This window comes from Microcebus murinus, chromosome 8, assembly GCF_040939455.1.
Source record: "Microcebus murinus isolate Inina chromosome 8, M.murinus_Inina_mat1.0, whole genome shotgun sequence".
NCBI lineage: Eukaryota > Metazoa > Chordata > Mammalia > Primates > Cheirogaleidae > Microcebus > Microcebus murinus.
Genome location: NC_134111.1, coordinates 76,316,631 through 76,338,994, shown reverse-complemented (window position 1 = coordinate 76,338,994; position 22,364 = coordinate 76,316,631). Strand labels below are relative to the sequence as shown.

At 35.8% G+C, this 22,364-nt stretch overlaps 1 protein-coding gene and 1 non-coding gene across 4 annotated transcripts in view; one reads left to right on the top strand and one right to left on the bottom strand.

The window, feature by feature from the left end:
* Positions 1 to 2,623: 2,623 nt before the first annotated feature.
* Positions 2,624 to 22,364, bottom strand: part of CYP20A1 (cytochrome P450 family 20 subfamily A member 1) — a 46,300-nt gene continuing 26,559 nt past the window's right edge. For all 3 annotated transcript variants that reach the window (XM_012738936.3, XM_076005832.1, XM_076005833.1), the window contains 7 exons: positions 21,441 to 21,556; positions 20,485 to 20,539; positions 17,021 to 17,141; positions 11,565 to 11,676; positions 9,701 to 9,765; positions 6,906 to 6,995; positions 2,624 to 6,772 (listed from right to left, as the gene is read on the bottom strand). In XM_012738936.3, the coding sequence (XP_012594390.1) occupies positions 6,622 to 6,772; positions 6,906 to 6,995; positions 9,701 to 9,765; positions 11,565 to 11,676; positions 17,021 to 17,141; positions 20,485 to 20,539; positions 21,441 to 21,556 (710 nt within the window). In that variant the 3' untranslated portion in view covers positions 2,624 to 6,621. The remainder of the gene's footprint in view (positions 6,773 to 6,905; positions 6,996 to 9,700; positions 9,766 to 11,564; positions 11,677 to 17,020; positions 17,142 to 20,484; positions 20,540 to 21,440; positions 21,557 to 22,364) is intronic.
* On the top strand, positions 8,522 to 8,628 carry LOC142872810 (U6 spliceosomal RNA). Its single transcript, XR_012920896.1, has one exon. It is a non-coding gene; the product is annotated as a U6 spliceosomal RNA (small nuclear RNA).

Below are 22,364 nucleotides of genomic sequence, written 5' to 3'. Positions count from 1 at the left end.
GGACCACGCATAGAGTATGGCAGCGGTCCCCAACCTTTTTGGCACCAAGGACTGGTTTCATGGAGGACAATTTTTCCACAGACTCAGGGTAGGAGGGATGGTTTTGGGATGATTGAAGCGCATTACGTTTATTATGCAGTCAAAACTCTCTGCTAATGATAATCTGTATTTGCAGCCACTCCCCAGGGCTAGCATCACCGCCTCAGCTCCACCTCAGATCATCAGGCATTAGATTTTCAGGAGTGTGCAACCTAGATCCCTCGCATGCACAGTTTACAATAGGCTTTGAGCTCCTATGAGAATCTGCTGCTGCTGCTGACCTGACAGGAGGTGGAGCTTATACAATGATACGAGATACGGGGAGTGGCTGTAAACACAGATGAAGCTTCACTCCCTTGCCTGCCACTCACCTCCTGCTATGTGACCAGTATAAGTACATGGCCCAGGGGTTGGGGGCCACAGGTTTAAGAAACTAGCTAACACAGATGTTCCTTAAAACTCTCATTTGTCTCTAGAACATGCTGGACAAAATGGGCTTTGTTTGATAGAACACTACTTCCATGAAACACAGGTTTTACAGAAACTGGTTTTATAGGTGTTACTAGAAAAAGGGGACCTTCATCAAATACATTTGGAATATTCAGAGTTTAACCAAGTTAAAATAGATTTCTTTACAGCAGGATTTGTCAGCACTTACAATATTTATATTATAAATATCTGAGAAAGAATATGATCAAGGAAACTTTTTCACAGAGTACTTTACAGGATAGTGTTCCATGAGACACACTGGGAACTAATGCTCTCACTAACCTGGTAAAAAAAACCCTGATCTTTAAACATTTCTTGGTTCAATGATGATCTAGTGATAAAATATAGAAACGACAAATGACTACTTGTTTTCAATTTTTTTTTTTTTTTTTTTTTTGAGACAGAGTCTCAACTGTTGCCCAGGCTAGAATGCCATGGTGTCAGCCTAGCTCACAGCAACCTCAAACTCTAGGGCTCAAGTGATCCTTTTCCCTCAGCCTTGCAAGTAGCTGGGACTACAGGCATGCGCCACCATGCCCAGCTAAGTTTTTTTCTATATATATTTAGTTGTCCAATTAATTTCTTTCTATTTTTAGTAGAGACGGTGTCTTGCTCTTGCTCAGGCTGGTCTTGAGCTCAAACAATCAGCCTGCTCGGCCTCCCCGAGTACTAGGATTACAGTCGTGAGCCACCACGCCCGGCCTTTTCAAACTATTTTGATTGATATTGTATATAAGTAGTACTCTATTATAAATCTACGTTCACACCTAATACAGGCATCACTGAAAGATGGTCATACATCTTCTTAAATACTTCCATTAATTGGATACAAGGCATATCACAAAGCACAATTAGCATTATAGGTAGTTTGACTACCTAAAATTATTTTTCAACTATTAGGTAAAATCAGTAATTGGCTTTATTTATTTTAGACCCCAATAAAGATTTCATTCATGTATTCAAAAATATTTATTGCCTTTCGGGGGACAGGTACTTTATTACTTTATCTACGACATAGTTACAATGGTGAGATAACAAAATTTTATCCTATATCATCATGTGTTTATTTTATTTTATTTTATTTTTTTTATTTTTATTTTTATTTTTTTTTTTTTTTGAGACAGAGTCTCGCTTTCTTGCCTAGGCTAGAGTGAGTGCCGTGGCGTCAGCCTAGCTCACAGCAACCTCAAACTCCTGGGCTCAAGCGATCCTCCTGCCTCAGCCTCCCGAGTAGCTGGGACTACAGGCACGAGCCACCATGCCCGGCTGATTTTTATATTATATATATTAGTTGGCCAATTAATTTCTTTCTATTTTTATGGTAGAGACGGGGTCTTGCTCAGGCTGGTTTTGAACTCCTGACCTTGAGCAATCCGCCCGCCTCGGCCTCCCAGAGTGCTAGGATTACAGGCGTGAGCCACCGCGGCCGGCCTCATCATGTGTTTAAAATTAAAATAAGGCTGGGTGCAGTGGCTCACACCTGTAATCCCAGCACTTTGGGAGGCTGAGACGGGAGGATCACTTGAGGCCAGGAGTTCAAGACAAGCCTGGGCAACATAGTGAGACCCTATCTCTACAAAAAATAAAATTAAACTAAAATAAGAATTTGTAAGTATTTTAGGTGTGAATAAATGTTTTTTAAAGAAATTACCAAACATGTATGACTTATTTGCTTATGGCATTTTATCACACGATACAATAAGATCCATTCCCAGTCTCTAGAAAGACAGCCACCAAACTGTAAACCAATTCAATGAGGAATGGAATGCAAAGAAGGAATGTCATTTCTTGCCTGGAAAAGTTTTACAAAGTGGCTCCCAACTCAAAATTTACAATTATCCATTCAGTATCATAGAACTCTATAAATCAAACATGAAAATTGATCTGTGTTTTAGAAGTCTAGTCCCTGAAGCCCTTATAAAAATGAAGTAACAAAGTAGTCCCAGTTACTCAGAAGGCTGAGGCTGCCTGGAGGATCACTTGAGCCCAGGAATTTGAGTTCAGCCTGGGCAACATAGCAAGACCCCTCTCTCTTAAAACATTTTTTTTTAATTTAAAAAAAGGAACTAGGTATACCAATAAACTTCACTGAGGATATTTTTTAAATTCTTTAATTGACACATAATAATTGTACATATTTATGGGATACATAGTGATGTTTCAATACATACAATGTATAGTGATCAGATCAGAGTAATTAGCATATCCATCATCTCATTTACCATTTCTTTGTGTTGAAAACATTCAGTATCCCCTTTTCTAGGTGTTTGAAAATATATTCTATAGTCCTTCTTCAGTGCTATAAAACACTAGAACTTGTTCCTTCTATCTAGCTGTAATTTTGTGTCCTTTAACAAATCTCTCTCTATTGCTCCCCACCCCATTTCCAGCCTCTAGTAACCTCTGTTCTGCTTTTTAATTCTATGAGATCAACTTTTTTCAGCTTTTGTATATGAGAACATGATTCGGGCTTATTTCACTTAAAATAATATCTTCCATGTTGCCTCAAATGACAGGGTTACATTAGTATATTATGGCTGAATAGTATTCTATCATGTATACATGTACCACATTTTCTTTTTCCATTCATCCATTGTTGGACACTTGGGTTGATTCTGTATCTTAGCTATTGTGAATAGTACTGCAATAAACATGGGAGTGCAGATATCTTTTTGATATACTGATTTCCTTTCTTTTGGGTAAATGCTCACTAGTAGGATTGCTGGATCTTATGGTAGTTCTATTCCCACTGAGGATATTAAGATAATCTGAAGTTTAGATCATTTACTTACTGTGTCTTGTCTAGTATTTGCCTGTCTTCACTTACAGTAATTCTTCTAGAAAGAATGAAAAACTTGTTTAGTTTGCCATTGAACCTACTGTTATGCTCTACAAACTAAACGAGATAGGTATAAAAGCACTTGGTTCATAACAAATGCTTACTCCAGTCCCTTGTTCTACTTTGTGATTAACTATTACTGCAAGTTTCATTCTCCTCTTTTATAAGTGTAGATCACACACAATAGCTCAAAACAATACCGTACTAAGTCTTTTTTGCTGTGATTTCCTCTGATTTATGTAGTAACAATAAGTGCTTTGTTGTCATAGACTCTCCTTGGCTCCTTCCCTTCTATCTTAATCATTAGTCTTGGAAACTTAGAAAAAAGGTACAGTATTGGCTAAGAAAAATAAGGTCACAAGTATCAATTTGTTTCTGTTATAAAAGCTTGCCCTTGAAAATGGTGTCCATTCCTCTCCCAGGTATATTCTCAGTTACTAACTACTACCAATCTACTCTTTGATGTTACCACTCATGCCCTCAGCTTTACACACTCAGTAGAATTGTGTTAAGTGGCTTCCAATCTATCAACATAACCACACGTGGAAAAAAGTATACTTTATAGGTTAATAGTGCTTTTTATGAATTTGGAGGAAAAAATTAAAGATGGCTTCATGGAAGAACCTTAACCTGTTTGCCTCAGAGACTAGAAACACCACCACTAAAAAATTTCAACATTGGTGAGAATTCAACAAGTAAAAAAAAAAAAAAAAAGAAAAAAAAAATTTCAACAACAAAGATTCTTAAGATTACCTCTTAAAAGTTGAAATACCATTTCAACTAGAATTTAATTATAACGAAGATTTTTCTTATCGAAGTAATTTCATTTCTTTAATGCAATTGTAATGCCCAGATTATTCTATGGCTTTAATGATTTAGATGTACAAATATATAAATGTTTTGAGCCAGGCAATAGTGGCTGACATCTGTAATCCCAGGAACTCAGAAGGCTGAGGCAGGAGGATTGCTTGAGCCCAGGAGTTTGAGGGTACAGTGAGCTATTATCACGCCACTGCACTCTACCCTGGGTGACAAAGTGAGACACTGTCTCTTTAAAAACAAAAGTATACACACATACATACACACATATATATAACTGTTTTGAAAGAATGAATAGGGAAGGCCATTTATAAAGTTAAAGAGAAGAACAAGAATATCTGACCCGGGAAAAGAGGGAGAGAGAAGGCAAGAATGACAAAAATTTGTGTTTACATCAGAAGTGACAAGAATATTAAGGTTCCAGTTATAGAAAAAACTGTTGGTCCATAATATATTAAATGAAAAGGATATTATGTATAATTATATATGCATAAAAAAGTAGAGGATCTATCTACATTAGAATCTTAACAGTGGTTAACTTCAAGTAGTGAGGCTATAGGTGACTGGGTTTGCCATTTTTGTGTTTTCCTATATTTTTCTACATGTTTTGCAAATATTTTCATCCATCTTCTTAAAAATTTTTTTTTAATTTTTTTATTTTTTTGAGACAGAGTCTCACTTTGTTGCCCAGGCTAGAGTGAGTGCCGTGGCCTCAGCCTAGCTCACAGCAACCTCAAACTACTGGGCTCAAGCAATCCTTCTGCCTCAGCTTCCCAAGTAGCTAGGACTACAGGCATGTGCCACCATGCCTGGCTAATTTTTTCTATATATATTAGTTCTCCAATTAATTTCTTTCTATTTATAGTAGAGACAGGATCTTGCTCTTGCTCAGGCTGGTTTTGAACTCCTGGCCTCGAGCAATCCGCCCACCTCAGCCTCTCAGAATGCTAGGATTACAGGCATGAGCCACCGCTCCGGCCTATTTTCATCCATCTTTGTTTTCTTTGTTTTCTCTCCTCTCTGGTGTGGTTTTGTTTTTTTGTTAGTGCTCTGCTCTTTCTTTTTTTTTTTTTAGTTTTTAAAAATTTTTTGTAGAAACAGGGTCTCACTGTTACTCACACTGGTCTCAAACTACTGAGCTTAAGTGATCATCCCTCCTCAGCCTCCCAAAGTGCTAGGATTACAGGTATGAGCCACTCCAATTGGCCTCTCTTCTTTCTTAATGACAGATTCATTATGTTTAGTATAAGAGTAAGTACTAAATTACTAAGTACTAAGTGACATAATAGTAAGTACTAAAGCTAGGAATTCTTTTTTCCGCAAATGAGAATTAGTGGAGTATCACAGTGTGGCTAAGGTTTCCAGCAAAATGGAAGGGCAAGCCTCAGTCTTAGGTTTTCACATACGAGGGGTACTTTAAAACATATTCAGACACAACAATTAATTTCCCAATAATTCAGATCAGTTCAAAATGTATGTTAGCTATGAGGCAAAAAAAAAAAAAAAAAAAAAGCAAATGCAAGGTAGATTACCCATTATTCAAACCTAATAAAAATGATTGAAACACAAACCAATTTATGGTCAGAATATAAAATATTAATCTAAGAAATAAAATTATGGGAAGTCCTGTAGTCCCAGCTAGTGAGGAGGCTGAGGCAGGAGGATCACTTGAACCCAGGAGTTTGAAGTTGCAGTGAGCTATGAGGATACCACTGCACTCTAACCAAAGCAACTGAGCAAGACTCTGTCTCCAAAAAAAGAAAAGAATATTATTTGAGAGATCAAACTAAAAAAAAGAATTTGAAAATAATGGTATACAAATAAAAAAATTAAAAGTAGAATGCTAAAGCTTCTTATTAAAATTATCAATATATTGGTGCACTGTAGCAGCACTGTAGCACTCCACTAAGTATAAATGCATATCATGAATTAAGAAAATACAATATATAAAAATCTAATTTTACATAATGAAGTACTAATAGGTGTTGATATTACAAAATGATACTTGGTTTATAAAAGGATTCAACACACATTTCCTAAATGGTTATTTTCCTCAGTCTATTTAACAGAGATTTAAAATGTATAAATTTTTTTTTTTTTTTTGAGACAGAGTCTCACTTTGTTGCCCAGGCTAGAGTGAGTGCCGTGGCGTCAGCCTAGCTCACAGCAACCTCAAACTCCTGGGCTCAAGTGATCCTTCTGCCTCAGCCTCCCGAGTAGCTGGGACTACAGGCATGCGCCACCATGCCCAGCTAATTTTTTCTATATATATTAGTTGACCAATTAATTTCTTTCTATTTATAGTAGAGACGGGGTCTCGCTCTTGCTCAGGTTGGTTTCGAACTCCTGAGCTCAAACGATCTGCCCACCTCAGCCTCCCAGAGAGCTAGGATTACAGGCGTGAGCCACCGCGCCCGGCCTAAAATGTATAAATTTTAATCTCTCTTTGAGACAGTGATCCAAGCTTCTTCCCTTGACGATGTTACCAGTTCATACTTTGTTTCAATAACTTGTCCCTCTACAGAAAGAAGGTGCAGTCTCTTCACCAATACACTCAGGAGTACTGTGGTCACCATATATGCAAACCTAGATAGGAAGAAAGTCAACTAGTTACTAAAGATTAAAAATTATACTTCAATTACATAGATTGCTCATTCTTATTAACAATGATCATCAAAATTCTAAGTACAGAGTCTGGCATCTTTTTCCTTCACTTTACCTCAACTCTGGGCATTCCTGTGTGCCTAAGAATCCAAGTGAGGAGAAAGTTTTCCTTGCTAATTCATCATCAAACCGATCTGGATCAAACCTAAAAAGAAAATTTGAGGTTAATTACAATATAGCACAATATATAGTCAATATATAAAAATCACAAGTTTACATATTGACACTAAAAGAATATAGGTATGTAATAAAGTTAAAAATCTACTGAAAATATAAAGTGCTGTTGCATTATATTTATGTCACCTATTCTCTTGCTGTTTCTTTATTATTTCTAAACAAAAGATGTAAAATACATTTCTCAGACCTAGCAAAGAATGAAATTATAACATGGTTTATATCATTTTATGAAATATAAGGATAAATCATACAAAATGACATAATGAATAAATTTAGGACCTGTTACATGAGACCACCTGATCAATATGTGAAGCATTTTATATTGCTTCTTCAATTAAAATTTCTTTTCTTTTTCTTTTTTTATTTTTTGGAGATAGGGTCTTGCTTTGCTACCTGAACTAGAGTGTAGTGGCATGATCAAAGCTCACTGCAACCTCAAACTCCTCAGTTCAAGCAAACCTCCAACCTCGGCTTCCTGAGTAGCTGGGACAACAGGTACACATCACCATTCCTAGCTGATTTTTCTTTTCTTTTCTTTCTTTTTTTTGTAGATATGTATGTGATCTTGGTATATTGCTCAGGCTGGTCTCCTGGCCTCAAGTGATCTTCCTACCTCAGCCTCCCAAAGTGCTACAATTACAAGCTGTGAGCCAACACACCCAGCCTAAAATTTCTTAAAACTGGGGGCTCCACAAAAGTTTGAGGTTGCAGTGAGCTATGACGATATACCATCGTGCTCTAGCCTAGGAGACAGCATAAGACCCTGTCTCAAAAAAAAAAAAAAAAGGAGGCTCCAGCCTTAAAATTATACTAATCAATTATATTATACTCAGATTTATTAATAAGTGAGGGAAATGAAGGGGCTAAGAAAAGTTTTTTGTTCTACAGAATTTCACTCTGTAAAAAGTCAACTGTATGTTTAAACTACAGTTAATCTATCATCCCTGTGGAGTCTATCTTGGTTGTATATATATTTCTGTTAGTGTGAGTTGTCTCTCGAGGTACTGCCAAGAATAAATCTCTGGACCTTCCACAAAGGATGAGTTCTTACTAAAGGTACTCAGCTTCAGAAAGCTTTTCTTGAGCATAAAACACTACCACTTCTATTTCCTAAATTTGATTGCATTTGATTCCTAAAAATGATTTCCACATTTTAGCATCTATTCCTTTTAATATTTTCAATTTATAACCTAAATTATCTGAGCGTTTTGAGGATAGCAATAATGTTAAAAGTTCTAATGAAGTTTCAATGAAGTATTTTTCATATTATACTTAAAATGTATCAAAACCTTGGCATTTTTCTACATAAGTATTTTTTTTCAGGTTTTAAAATTTGAAATTTTAGTTATTCATAATTATAGACATACATTTTTGCAACAAACTATATCTTTAATTTTGCTGTAAAAGCTACTTGGAATATAAAATTACCTAACAATTTTTACTTAAAGCAAATTTTGAAGGACTGCTATTTGATTTATTAAGAAATTCCCTTTAGTGCTCGCTTCGGCAGCACATATACTAAAATTGGAATGATACAGAGAAGATTAGCATGGCCCCTGCACAAGGATGACACGCAAATTCATGAAGCATTCTATATTTTTTAACCAAAATGTTTGTACCCCCATAATATCCTGAAATAAAAAAGAAATTCCCTTTAATCTCATTATAATACTAAAAAATAAAGTGATACAAACACTTAGTATACCTATCCTTATACTCCAGAAGTAGGATACCTAATATGTAGGTTACCTATGTCATCCACCTATGTTATTAGGTAACCTATGTCATCCATGCCATCAACCTTGCCTTCTTTGCATTTTACAGTGTGGTTTTACTTCCAATCAACTCAGCATACAACTCTCTTCCAGGGCAGTAAATCCTTGCTTGTTATCTTTTAGGTTGTTTTTTTTATGAGACACGGTCTCACTCTGTTACCTGGGCTCTATGCAATGGCACAATCACAGCTCACTGGAACCTCAAACTCCTGAGAGTAAGTGATCCTCCTGCTTCAGCCTCCCCAGTAGCTGGGACTCCAGGATTGTGCCACCATACCTGGCTAAGTTTTACGTTTTTTGTAGAGATGGGATCTCACTGTGTTGCCCAGTCTTGTCTTGAACTCCTTGCCTCAAGCAATCCTTTTACCTTAGCCTCTCAAAGTGCTACTATTACAGGCATGAGCAACCTCACCCAGACACCTGTTACCTTGAAGTAGACTTTACTGGATGCCCATCTAGGAGGCAAACAGCAGCTTTGTTCTTCACCTTTTCCCTCCTTGCCATTCACACACATAATATACAAATACACAACAACTATTTTCTGAATTGTACTAAAGAGCTCAATAGTTGCAAGAGAACAGAAGGAAAACAGGAACTGCATGAGCAAAACCCACTCACCAATAAAAGAATTCCAATCTATTGAAATTAAAGGATAGTTATAGAGATCAGGTAATTAAACAAATCTTAGGATAGAAATGGTAATAAAAGAGACAAACAGTAGCAGATTCATGAAAGAAAAAAAAGCAGCAAACTGAAGATATAAAGGGGAGGCAGTGGCTTTCTTTTGTTGTAGCATTGCCACATATTGAATCTTCTCCTCAAAACCTAGAAAATGAATGCAAAACATACAAACACATAAAAATCAACAATCACAAAGACAATGGCAGATATTTCATACTTGTATGGTGATGGCCAAGTATTAGGATCCTGAAGTACCACACCAAGGGCATAAAGGACAAGGGTCTGTGAAAAAAATCAGTCTAGTTAGTCAAGGCCTAACAGACAAAACACTCCCAGAAAGTCAACTAATCCTATATCACTTTTAGTATAGATAAAATGAAATAAAAATATAAAATAATGGAAGAAAACACAGGCCATCATTTTGTTGATCTTACAATGGGGAAGGCCTCCCTGAGTATGTCACAAAATCTGGAAGCTGTAATGGAATAACAGACTTAACTATATGAAAGTTAAAAACCTAAACCCAGTTAAAACAAACAAACAAAAAACTCACCATAAGCAACAGTAAGAGATAACTGACAGGAAAAAATATTTGCCATATAAGCAACAGAGTTTTGTATAACATATAAAAAGACATTAAGTTCACTAGAAAGAAAAATGAAAATTATAAACAGATAATTCAAAATAAAAAATACAACTATTAATGTATGTGTGAATAGTTGTTCAATCTCTTCAATGATCAGGGAAAAGCCAACTAAAATAATGGGATTCACAAAATATATATAAGACTCAAAAGTCCAGTGATGGTAAGGATTTGGCGAGAAAAAGGATTTTCATACATTGTTGCTAAAAGTATAAATTGCCCTTTTAGAGGGCAATTTAAATATAATATACACATGGACTCTAAATCAAAAACTTCATTTCTAAGACTCTACTCTGCCTATACAAGTACATAATTTATAATAATAAAAAATTAATGTCAATCTAAATTTTCATTAGTGGAGACTGCTTAAATAAATTATGGTACATCCATACAATGGGATATTAAGCAGCCATCAAAAATAACGAGTTGGTAGTTCAACCTCTGTGGAAAGCAATATGGAGATACCTCAAAGCGATATAAGTAGATCTACCATTTGATCCAGCAATTCCACTACTGGGCATCTACCCAAAAGATCAAAAGTCACTTTATGAAAAAGACATCTGCACTCGCATGTTTATAGCAGCACAATTCACAATTGCAAAGCTGTGGAAACAACCTAAGTGCCCATCAATTCATGAGTGGATTAATAAAATGTGGTATATGTATACCATGGAATACTACTCAGCTTTAAGAAACAATGGTGATATAGTACCTCTTGTATATTCCTGGATACAGCTGGAACCCATTCTACTAAGTGAAGTATCTCAAGAATGGAAAAACCAGCACCACATGTACTCACCAGCAAATTGGTATTAATGGATCAACACCTAAGTGGACATATAGGAATAACATTTATTGGGTGTTGGGAGGGTGAGAGGGGAGAGGGGGGGATAGGTATATACAACCACAATGAGTAAGATGTGCAACATGTGGGGGATGGACACACTTGAAGCTCTTACTCAAGGGGGGAGGGAGGCATGGGAAATATATGTAACCTTAACACTTGTACCCCCATAATATGCTAAAAAAAAAAAAATGAGTTGGATCTGTATCAAGTGCCAGTTGTACTAATAGCCATGATACACTCAATAAAATAATAAATTTAAAGAATATATGAATAATAACTTGTCACATGTAAATTGTTTTTAAAATACATATATGTATATGTGTATACACATACACATAGTAATATAAATACATAGAAATAGGTCTACAAACACACATAGTGAAGTGTTAAAAGTAATACCAGTGGGGAAGAAAGACTTTCATGCTTAAACTTCAAAATAAAGTTATTATTCTGTAATTAAAAGGATTGGAACTTTGATTTAATAAAGGGTAGTATTTATTGGGCACTATAAATAATAAACTTTTAAATACATACCAAAAGTGTTGAGAAGAATAACTGAATAAATTATTAAATATATCAAATGTTTCCTACCTCTCTGGGAATAATAAATTGGTCAATTTTTCCTTCAATATCTTGAAGCCGGGCAGAAACTGGGGTCAGTTTGGCAGTCCGAACAGTTTCACAGAGTACATGCTGACAATACCTGTTTAAAAAAATTTTTTTGAAGATGTTTATTTCGGGAGAGGCAGTTTGAAATGTACACACATTTTAAAAATGTCCTTCATCAATTTCTCAAATCTTAACATGAAATAGTCTCATTATAATTTTTATCTTAAAGATATGTTAAATATTAGAGATATATAAATTCCAAGTGCATAAAGATTTAAATAAAGAAAAACACATCTAAAAGTACCAGAACCAGAACATAACTCAAAATAATTTCTTATAATTTTTAATAGAAAAGTCCTTCATTTTTAGCATGACACACTGATAGAAAGCATAAATAAAAATATATTCTAACTATAAAAATATTTTGTTTATATATTTGTAAACATGAAAAAAATTAAAAGATAATTAGAAAAAATATTTTCAGTAAATATATCCTTAATGTATAAAAGCTCTTTCAAAGTAACTAAAATAATCAAATACCCCAATAAAGACATAGAAAATATAAAAAAGCAATTCAAGAAAAAATATATGCTGGGCACAGTGGCTCACGCCTGTAATCCTAGCACTCTGGGAGGCCGAGTCGGGCAGATCCTTTGAGCTCAGGGGTTTGAGACCAGCCTGAGCAAGAGTGAGATCTCGTCTCTACTATAAATAGAAAAGAAATTAATTGGCCAACTAATATATATACAAAAAATTAGCCGGGCATGGTGGCGCATGCCTATAATCCCAGCTACTCAGGAGGCTGAGGCAGCAGGATTGCTTGAGTCCAGGAGTTTGAGGTTGCTGTGAGCTAGGCTGAGGCCACGGCACTCACTCTAGCCTGGGCAACAGAGTGAGATTGTGTCTCAAAAAAAAAAAAAGAAAAGAAAAGAAAAGAAAAAATACAAATGGCCCAGAGATACACAAAATGATACTCAACCTAATTAACAATTTAAAGATTGTCAATCAAACCATCTTTTTATTTTACTTGCTAGATTGGCAAAGATGAAAAAGAATGACAACAGATATTACTAATAAAAGATGGAGGAAGGCCAGGCACAGTGGCTTACACTTGTAATCCCAGCACTTTGGGAGAGGCTGAGGCAAGAGGATTGCTCGAGGTGGGGAGTTCAAAACCAGCCTGGGCAACATAGTGAGACCTAGCCTCTATAAAAAACTTTAAAATTAGCTGGGCATAGTGGTGCATATGTGTAGTCCTAGTTACTTGGGAGGCTGAGGCAGGAGGATCACTTGAAGCCCAGGAGTTGGAGGGCAGTGAGCTATGATTGTGCTATTGCATTCCTCCAGCCTGGGTGACAAGATTGAGACCTTGTCTCTTAGATAAATAATTAAAAAACAAAAAAGATGGGAAAAAAGGGCCAGATGCAGTGCCTCATGACCATAATCCCAGTACTTGGGAAGGCTGAGGTGGGACGATTGCTTGAGGCCAGGAGTTTGAGTAGTCTGGGTAACATAGTGAGACCTCCGTCTCCACAAAAAATAAAAAATTAGCCAGGTGGGGTGGCAATTGCCTGTAGTTCCAGCTATTTGGGAGGCTGAGGCAGGAGGATCCGTTGAGCCCAGGAGTTTGAGGTTGTAGTGAGCTATGATTTCACTACTGCACTCCAGCCTGGGTAACAGAATAAGACCCTGCCTCAAAAAAATCAAATGGAGAAAAAAAGACACTTTCATATCTAGTTGGTAGAAGTATAAATTGGTACAACTTTTTTTTTTTTTTTTTCCCTCCTTCCTTAGAGTATAACAACTTTTTTTTTAATAGCACATTTTTTTATTTCTTATTCTTTAATAAAGATTGTATTCTACTTGGAAGTCAATTTGGACTTCCTTGTCATATAGTGGACCTGTGCTGGTATAACCTTTCTTCTTTTTTGGGGAGGGGTGGGTAAGGTGCAGGCAGTAAGCCTGGCACCCTAGCCACGCCCCAGTACAACCTTTCTCAAGCATGGTTTGGCAAATATATCAAACTATTAAGTGTGTATCACAATGAGAAGAATAAAAGCTAAAATGTACTGTAATCTTGCCATGAGTTGGTGCACTTAAATACTTTCTATGCAGTCATTTCATCTTTACAAGAATCCTATGGATGCATTATTCTAATTTTATAAATCAAAATTAGAGGCAATTGTTTAAGATCACACAGCAGGTAAATGGTGTTGACAGGATTGAAACTCATGCCTGTCATATTCCTCACTCCCTCATCTTAACCACTGTCCCACTGCATTTACCTTAAACTATATGCTCACGTCTAGGATCTTATTTTACAGAAATAATTGGAAATATCAGCAAAGATGTAAGCATAAAAACGTTGATTGTTTATAATGTCAAAAAACAACAAAAATAGAAGAGGAAACATCCTTCCTTCCTTTCCTCTGAACAAATATTTGTTGGGTAACTACTACATTTGAAGCACTGTGCTACATATTGAGCTACAATAGTGAACAAGACAGATACCATTAAAGGAATTCAGAATCTAGTTAGCAGGGGGAGGGAAAGTGGACAGGACATAAAGGAAGAACAATTTAAAAAGCACAGTAAATGTTATGATAAAGGAAGTTCAGAGTATTATGAGAACACATGGCAGGAGCACCTAATCTAGGAAAAGGGCTTGGTAGAGAAATAAACACCTAGGCTGAGACCTGCCCCTGCCAAAGAAAAAAAACAAAAAACACCAAAACTGAAGTTAGCCAGAAGAGAAAGGAAAAGAGAATCTATACAGAGGAATAGTCTGTGCAAAAGCTAGGAAATAGCAAAGAGTGCTGTACCTTCAAACAAACAAAATACATTCAGTATAGCTGAATCTAAGGCTACGAACAAGTATAAGTAATGAGAGATAAGGTGGGAGAGGTACCTAAGGCCCAGCTCTTGAAATGCCTCATAAACTATGTTAGGGAGTTTAAACTTTATCTTAAGAGTATCCTGAAGCCACTGAAGGATTTTAAATTGGGGAGTTATCTAATCAGATGTGACTCTCCAGATGCAGAAAGACCACTAGCTCAGTGATTCTCAATTTTGGATACACATTAGAATCATCTGAGAAGCTTTTGAAAACTTCTGAGGCTCAGAAACTGTGAGTCAATTAGTTTGGGGTTGGTCCTTGGTATCTGTATTTTTTATTTTTTTTGAGACACAGTCTCACTCTATTGCCCAGGCTAGAGTGCTGTGCATCAGCCTAGCTTACAGCAACCTCAAACTCCTGGGCTCAAGCAATCCTTCTGCCTCAGCCTCCTTAGTAACTGGGACTACAGGCATGTGTCACCACACCCAGCTAATTTTTTCTCCATATTTTTAGTTGGCCAATTAATTTCTTTCTATTTTTTTTAGTAGAGACAGGGTCTCACTCTTGCTCAGGCTGGTTTCGAACTCCTGAACTTGAGCGATCCTCCTGCCTCGGCCTCCCAGATTGCTAGGTATCTGTATTTTTAAAGCACCCTAAATGATTGCAGTGCGCAGCCGAGGGCTCCAGCAGCAATTTGGAGAATGGATTGGAGAGGAGCAAGATCCAAGGCTATTGAAGTATCTTAGTCAAGGTGACTGATGACAATCTGAACTAGAGTGGGAGCAATGGCAATGGACAGAACTAAAAGGCCTGAAAAAATTCATTGGAAATTAGAATCCACAGAACTTGATCACTGATTGGATGTAATGAAGTCACTACATATGACAATACTATCCATAAAATATTTACAGAAAAAAATAAATTTTCAGAAGAGTTATGTTTTATACTTTAAAATGTTTATTATTTTTTGTTTTACATACATGTATATGCACAGAAAAATAGCAAAGATAGATAACAATTGTTATCTCTTAGGATACATTTACAAAGTACCTTCATTTTCTACTTTATTCACTTATATATTATAATACAAAACTTCAAAACACAACTAGTATTACTTTTTTGTTTTTTACTTCTTTTTAAAAATTTTGTTCTATATTACTTAAAATTTTTAAAAAGCCATATTCAATGTAATAAATAAAACTTCCAACATTTAAGACTCTGAAACATAAGTTTCCTTGTGAAAAAGTTTCCTTGTGCTTCTAGCTCTTCCCAATGGCTGTCTCCCTGTCTTCTTTTCTATAGTTGAAATGTGCTCCAAGCTAGGATTGCCTGCTACCCAGTCTCAGACTTCTAACCCCTGAGCAGTCATAGCTACTATTTTTTAAAATATTTTTTTATTAAGGTATTACTTACATACAATGAAATTAATCTATTTTACCTGTACAGTTTGATGAATTTTAGTAACTGTATAAAATTATGTAACAATCACCACAAGCAGATATAGAACAGTTCCCTCACCCTAAAAAGTTTCTTCATGCCCCTTTGTAGTTGACCCTGCCCCATTCCTAGCCCCAGACAACCACCAATCTGTTTTCTATCACTATAGTTTTATCTTTTCTAGAATTTTACATAAATGAAATCATACAGTAGGTAGTATTTTGTGTCTCACTTCTTTCACTTAGCACAATGAGATTTACCTGTGTTGTTGTATGTATTGATATTGTGTTTCTTTTATTACTTAGTAGTATTCCATGGTACGGTTATACCAAATTTATTTATCTAGTTACCAGTTGCTGAACATTTGAACCACCTCCAATTTTTGGCTATTATGAATAATACTGCTATGAACATTTGCATATAGGTCTTTGTGTGGACATGTTTTCATTTCTCTTGGAATGAAATTCCTAGGAGTAGAATTGGTGGGCCATATGGTAAGTGTATGTTTAACTTTGTAAGAGCCTACCATACTATTTTCCAATGTGGCTATACCATTCTGTATTGCCACCAACAAAGTATGAGTGTCCCACTGCTTGACATCATTGGTACTATTTTATACAGGCTAATTTAAAGGTTTCTCATACTACATTATGATTTTACAAAATAGGTTAACTTATCTATTAAAATCTATATGTAAATTTTTTTTTTTTTTTTTTTTTTGAGACAGAGTTTCGCTTTGTTGCACAGGCTAGAGTGAGTGCCGTGGCGTCAGCCTAGCTCACAGCAACCTCAAACTCCTGGGCTCAAGCGATCCTTCTGCCTCAGCCTCCCGAGTAGCTGGGACTACAGGCATGCGCCACCACGCCCGGCTAATTTTATATATATATTAGTTGGCCAATTAATTTCTTTCTATTTTTATAGTAGAGATGGGGTCTCGCTCTTGCTCAGGCTGGTTTTGAACTCCTGACCTCGAGCAATCCGCCCGCCTCGGCCTCCCAGAGTGCTAGGATTACAGGCTTGAGCCACCGCGCCCGGCCTATATGTAAATATTTTAAGTCCTATGAAAATATATAGTTTTCCTAGGTGGTCACATTAATTTTAAAATAAATAAATCAGTTCAAATTTACCTCTTAATGATCTCTTCTTCCTTTTATTGTGTTCTTACCTGAGCTTCTCTACTTTCTCTGGAGTAATAGGACCATTCCCAAAAACTTGGTTTATCTCTTCATATAGTTTTTTTTGAACTTCTTCACAGGTGGTTAAAAAATAGATTGCCCAGGTACACACTAGGTAAAAAATTATATTAATAACAATGAAAATAGGTAACTCATGATTTGAGTATAGAATTAAAAAAAATTAAAAATAAATGGCTTAGAGTGGGGTTTTATATATATATTTTTTTCTTCTGATATAAGATACATAAATACTACCAAAAAGTAAAACAAAATTCTTCATAGGATTCTATTTTATTGAATGGAACATGAATATTTAAAGAATGCTGTCCAAAAGAGAGTGGAATTGGGATGTTTTCTTTCTTTAAACTGACAAGTAATGGAAGCCACTTAATACATTTTACCTTGGGTAAAATACTTAGGATAATAAATAAACTTCCTATCTGTGGGAGTGTTCAATATTGGTGATCGTGATGTATTATCTGGTTCATTCAACCTTTTTTTTTTTGAGACAGAGTCTCACTCTGTTGCCCAGGCTACAGTGAGTGCCGTGGCATTAGCCTAGCTCACAGCAACCTCAAACTCCTGGGCTCAAGCAATCCTTCTGCCTCAGCCTCCTGAGTAGCTGGGACTATAGGCATGCACCACCATGCCCAGCTAATTTTTTCTATATATATTAGTTGGCCAATTAATTTCTTTCTATTTATGGTAGAGACAGGGTCTTGCTCTTGTTCAGGCTGGTTTCGAACTCCTGACCTTAAGCAATCTGCCCGCCTCGGCCTCCCAGAGTGCTAGGATTACAGGTGTGAGCCACCGCGCCCGGCCCATTCAACCTTATAAAATAAAAAAACTAATTTATCAGTTTACTTAGGAACACTAATGAAATGATTCATACAAATCAAAGCAGTAGGAGATTTATCTATAAATCAATATCCTAAATTTTTTACTCGTAACGGTAAATACACTGGCTCAAAAACTATGACTGGTTATTGCTTAGAACCGTGGTTCTCAAACATTACCCAGGAGTTGGCTAATACTACAACTCACATCCACAGATTGTGACTCAGTATGTTTGGAGTGAGGTCCAGCCATTTGTACTTTTTGGGTTTTTTGTTGAGGCAGAGTCTCACTCTGTTGCCCACACTAGAGTGCTGTGGCGTCAGCCTAGCTTACAGCAATCTCCAACTCCTGGGCTCAAGCAATCCTTATGCCTCAGCCTCCAGAGTAGCTGGGACTACAGGCATGTACCTAGATGCCCGGTACATTTTTTCTATATATTTTTAGCTAGCCAATTAATTTCTTTCTTTCTTTCTTTTTTTTTTTTTTGAGACAGAGTCTCACTTTGTTGCCCAGGCTAGAGCGAGTACCTTGGCGTCAGCCTCACTCACAGCAACCTCAAACTCCTGGGCTCAAACAATCCTCCTGCCTCAGCCTCCCAGCCAATTTCTCTTTTTAGTAGAGGGTCTTGCTCTTGCTCAGGCTGGTGTTTAATTCCTCACCTTGAGCGATCTTCCTGCCTCCGCCTCCCAGAGTGCTAGGATTACAGGCGCGAGCCCCGACACCCGGCCTAGAATATACTTAAACTGACACTATCTATAGCTCTACTCTTTCCATGTCACAAATACTTCTTAATATGTTGATAGTAATTTCTACATTTACTGATCAATAATTTCTTTTCTGAGCTAAGAGCTGACTTAAATTTCCCTCAGTTAATTTTTTTAAGAAGTTTGCTAGATTCACCTATTACCCATATTATTATCACTAAAATCAATAGCTACTTCCTACTCAATTATTTTGATAATTTTCTCACATCCAAAATTCACAAAAAGCATATGAATGACTGCCTATCCTTAACTTTTCCCTACATATGCTTCTTCTTCATTATGGCTTTTGAGTGAACTATAGAATTTCTATTTCACAACAGGTGTGAAAACTTGTGTAGTGTACAATATGTCTGTAATGTAATTTTATAATATACAGTAATACATACCTGAAGGATTTAGCACAAGGATTTGCATAAAGTAGTCACTCATATACCCTGCTTGACTATATTATCACTTAAAATTAATATAAGCTTAATAATCTCAAACATAGATTCTTTTGTAGAACTCCATTAAAAAGGATAACTGGAAATAGCTTTAAAATGTGATTTTTAAGCCATTTAATGTCCTTTAAATACAATACTGAATGAGATACAATTTCATGGAGGTCATCTAGAGCTAAACCCTTATTTTAAAAAAGTGAGAAAAACGCAGAGATAAGTATCTTGCCCAAGGCCAATAGGTGGCAAAGTAAGCTTAGACTTTAATTAAGGTTTTCTGCCTATCTTGTCTCTCAAAAATTTTAGAGATGCCTTAGGAAATAACCAACTCATATGCAAAGAAATACTCTTAAAATCTCCCTAAAAACTGAAAATAAGATTAAAATGTTAATTTGATCTTGGAAATAGTTGCTTTTTCTGATGTCCAGAGCACAAGTGATTCAGAGTTTTTGAAAGTCTTTAGCAAAGCCATATTTTTAATGTAATACATTTTTAAAACAAGTAAGCATTTTAAAATTTTATTTACTTTTTTTTTAAAATGGGGTCTTGCTATATTATCCAGGCTGGACTTGTACTCCTGGGATCAAGAGATCCTACTGCCTCAGCCTCCTGAGTAGCTGTGACTACAGACATATCCAGTCAGTCAGCATTTTTTTAAAAGGTCAAGTATGTTATTTTTGACATATGCTTACCTAAACTCCATTTTATATAATATCTGGACATCTCTAGATGTCAAAGAAAAAATTTTTAAGTTTACGTTTCTACTCACCATCTTAAAGAAAATTTTCTCAAACAGAAAGAGCTATAAATGAAATCCTCCAAGTGAACGTAAATTTTCTAGATTTTAAACTGATGTCCTAATACTTCCTTCAAGCATTTTTATCTTAATATATTTTTATGAATACTGTATACATGAATGGTACTCTACTAATTTAAAAACCAGTGAGGAAACTTAGAAACATACCACACATTTTAGAAGTTTACATAAAAATCACCTTCGATTCCACCAAGAGGGGAGTTCTTTTAAATCGTGATTTCTATGGCCTATATCCTCTGTTGGTAGACCTTAATAATAGCAGACTGGCTTGGAGTCAAAGTGAAAAGCAGTAGCAGAAAATGGAAAAGCTCACTGCTCCAGTTGGAAATGTGTCAATAGCAGTTCATTTTAAAGGCACTAACTAGAATTCACAATCAATAAAATGTGTCAAGATATTTATGGCAATTCTCAGAGGTAGCATCAAGTACTTCAGGGTAAAAAGAAAAAAAGGCACCTGTGTAAATCAAGCCTTTAAAATAAGAATAAAAAAGAGGTAAGGGAAATTATAAAGAGGTCTTGCAGTATTCCCTTTATTTTAGAATAGCTTCACCCTTGTATATTTTGTAATCCATCTGAAAGAGAACTCAATTTATACTTACATTTTGCAGTTATTATGCAACCAGCCAGAGAAAATATCATACTGTCTTCTACGATCTAGGAAACAAAACTTAAGTTTAGAAAGTGTGAAATGCAAGGGCCTAAATTAAGCTCTGCTAAAATAATCTATAGAGTATAAAATTAGGGTCAATGAAAGGTAAAAATTATATTATTTTTTATGATATTTTCATTAAAATAAAATCAGTATGTGAAAACTAACCTAAATACTGCACTGCTGTTTGTGTGTCTATTTTTTATTGCTATATCATAGTTACACATATTTTGGGGGTACATGTGATATTTTGATACATGTATATAATATATAATGATCAAATCAGGGTTATTTCTTGCTAATATTTTTTATTTATGATACACTTTGGCAAACAGATTGGCTTAGTCTTATGTTTCTGGCTTGGCCTGGTGCAACAATAAAGCCTCAGAACAGTGGAGAAGATCCTGCTACTGTCCTAGAAGCCTGATTCAATTTCTGCACCAAAATACCCAGAAAATCACTTGTAGCCATAAGGATTTGCAAGTGTAGAGTGGGGCAGAAGATTCCCACAGTGAACAGGTGTGGCAATAATGATTCCATTCCTGTCTTTTGCCTGACACTACTACAAATGTAGTAGTGTGCTGACTTTTACTGTGGATAAGCCAAACTGCCATACCTGGTCATGCAGGCACAGAGACTTAGTCTATAAAGGCTTATACAAGTTCTTCTTCTTTTATGATCAGAGCATTTTAGCTCAATATTTACTTACCCAAATATTAAATAATATACAGATGCTTCAAAACAAGCTAAATAACAGACTAAGTGCTTATACTACTTATGATGTATAGTAAAAGAGAAGAGAAGCCATTGAATTCTAGGAAGGTATCTGGATTAAAGTAAGTAAAAAGCACACTGTATACATGTGTGATTATTTTTTATTTGATAAACATTTAACAATCACATCACCTGTTGGTCATTAAGGTTCCCCTGTACTAAGGAGTCAATGAAAATATGTTGACCGAAGTTCCTTCCTTTTCGTTCCTTTATGATTTTCTTTAAAATAGATTCCAGTTGCATAAGGGCTTAGAGAAGAAAAACAAAATGATTTTAGAATCTAATCATTTCTGGAGATTGAACTTTTTAAAAATAATTCTGCACAATGTTACCATATAAAGAATAAAACCTTCAAAGTTAGCAACCAACAATAAAGAAAACTAATCTATGTTTAACTTTCTGTTTCTCCTTTTTGCTAAATTTAACATACATACAAAAAAGTGCATAAGACATATAAACACAGTTTAAGGAATAATTACAAAGCCAACATCTGAATCATCATCACCTAGAACAATGCCAGGACCTTATAGGCCTCTAAAACACATAAACCTCTCCCATATCATCAACCACCTTCCTTCTAAATTCTGTCTTCTTAACTCCACTTCTTCCCTGAAACCAGGCATCACTCATTTAGAGGCAGAAACAGACATGAAATAATCAGAAAAGTAAATTTTCTAAAACCTAAAAGTTATAAATAACTGACATCCAATGGTCAATAAAATTATCCAAAGATCCATTTCAGTCCTTGTCTCACTTGACCTATCACATCACTGATGATGTTGATAACTTACTCTCCATGAAACACTTTTTCATATAGCTCCCAAGACTCCACACTCCCCTGAATTCCACACTTCCTTCCCACTTTGCTGCCTGCCCATTCTCAATCTTCTTTTTTGATTTCTTCTCATCTCTTGACTTAATGACGGGATGTCCAAGCACAAGGCTGTTTCTGGACCTCTTCTCTTTTTTTCATCTATATTCACTACCCTTGGTGATCTCAAGTCTCAAGGCTTTAAATACAATCTATGTGTTGAACACTTCCAAATTTCTATCTCT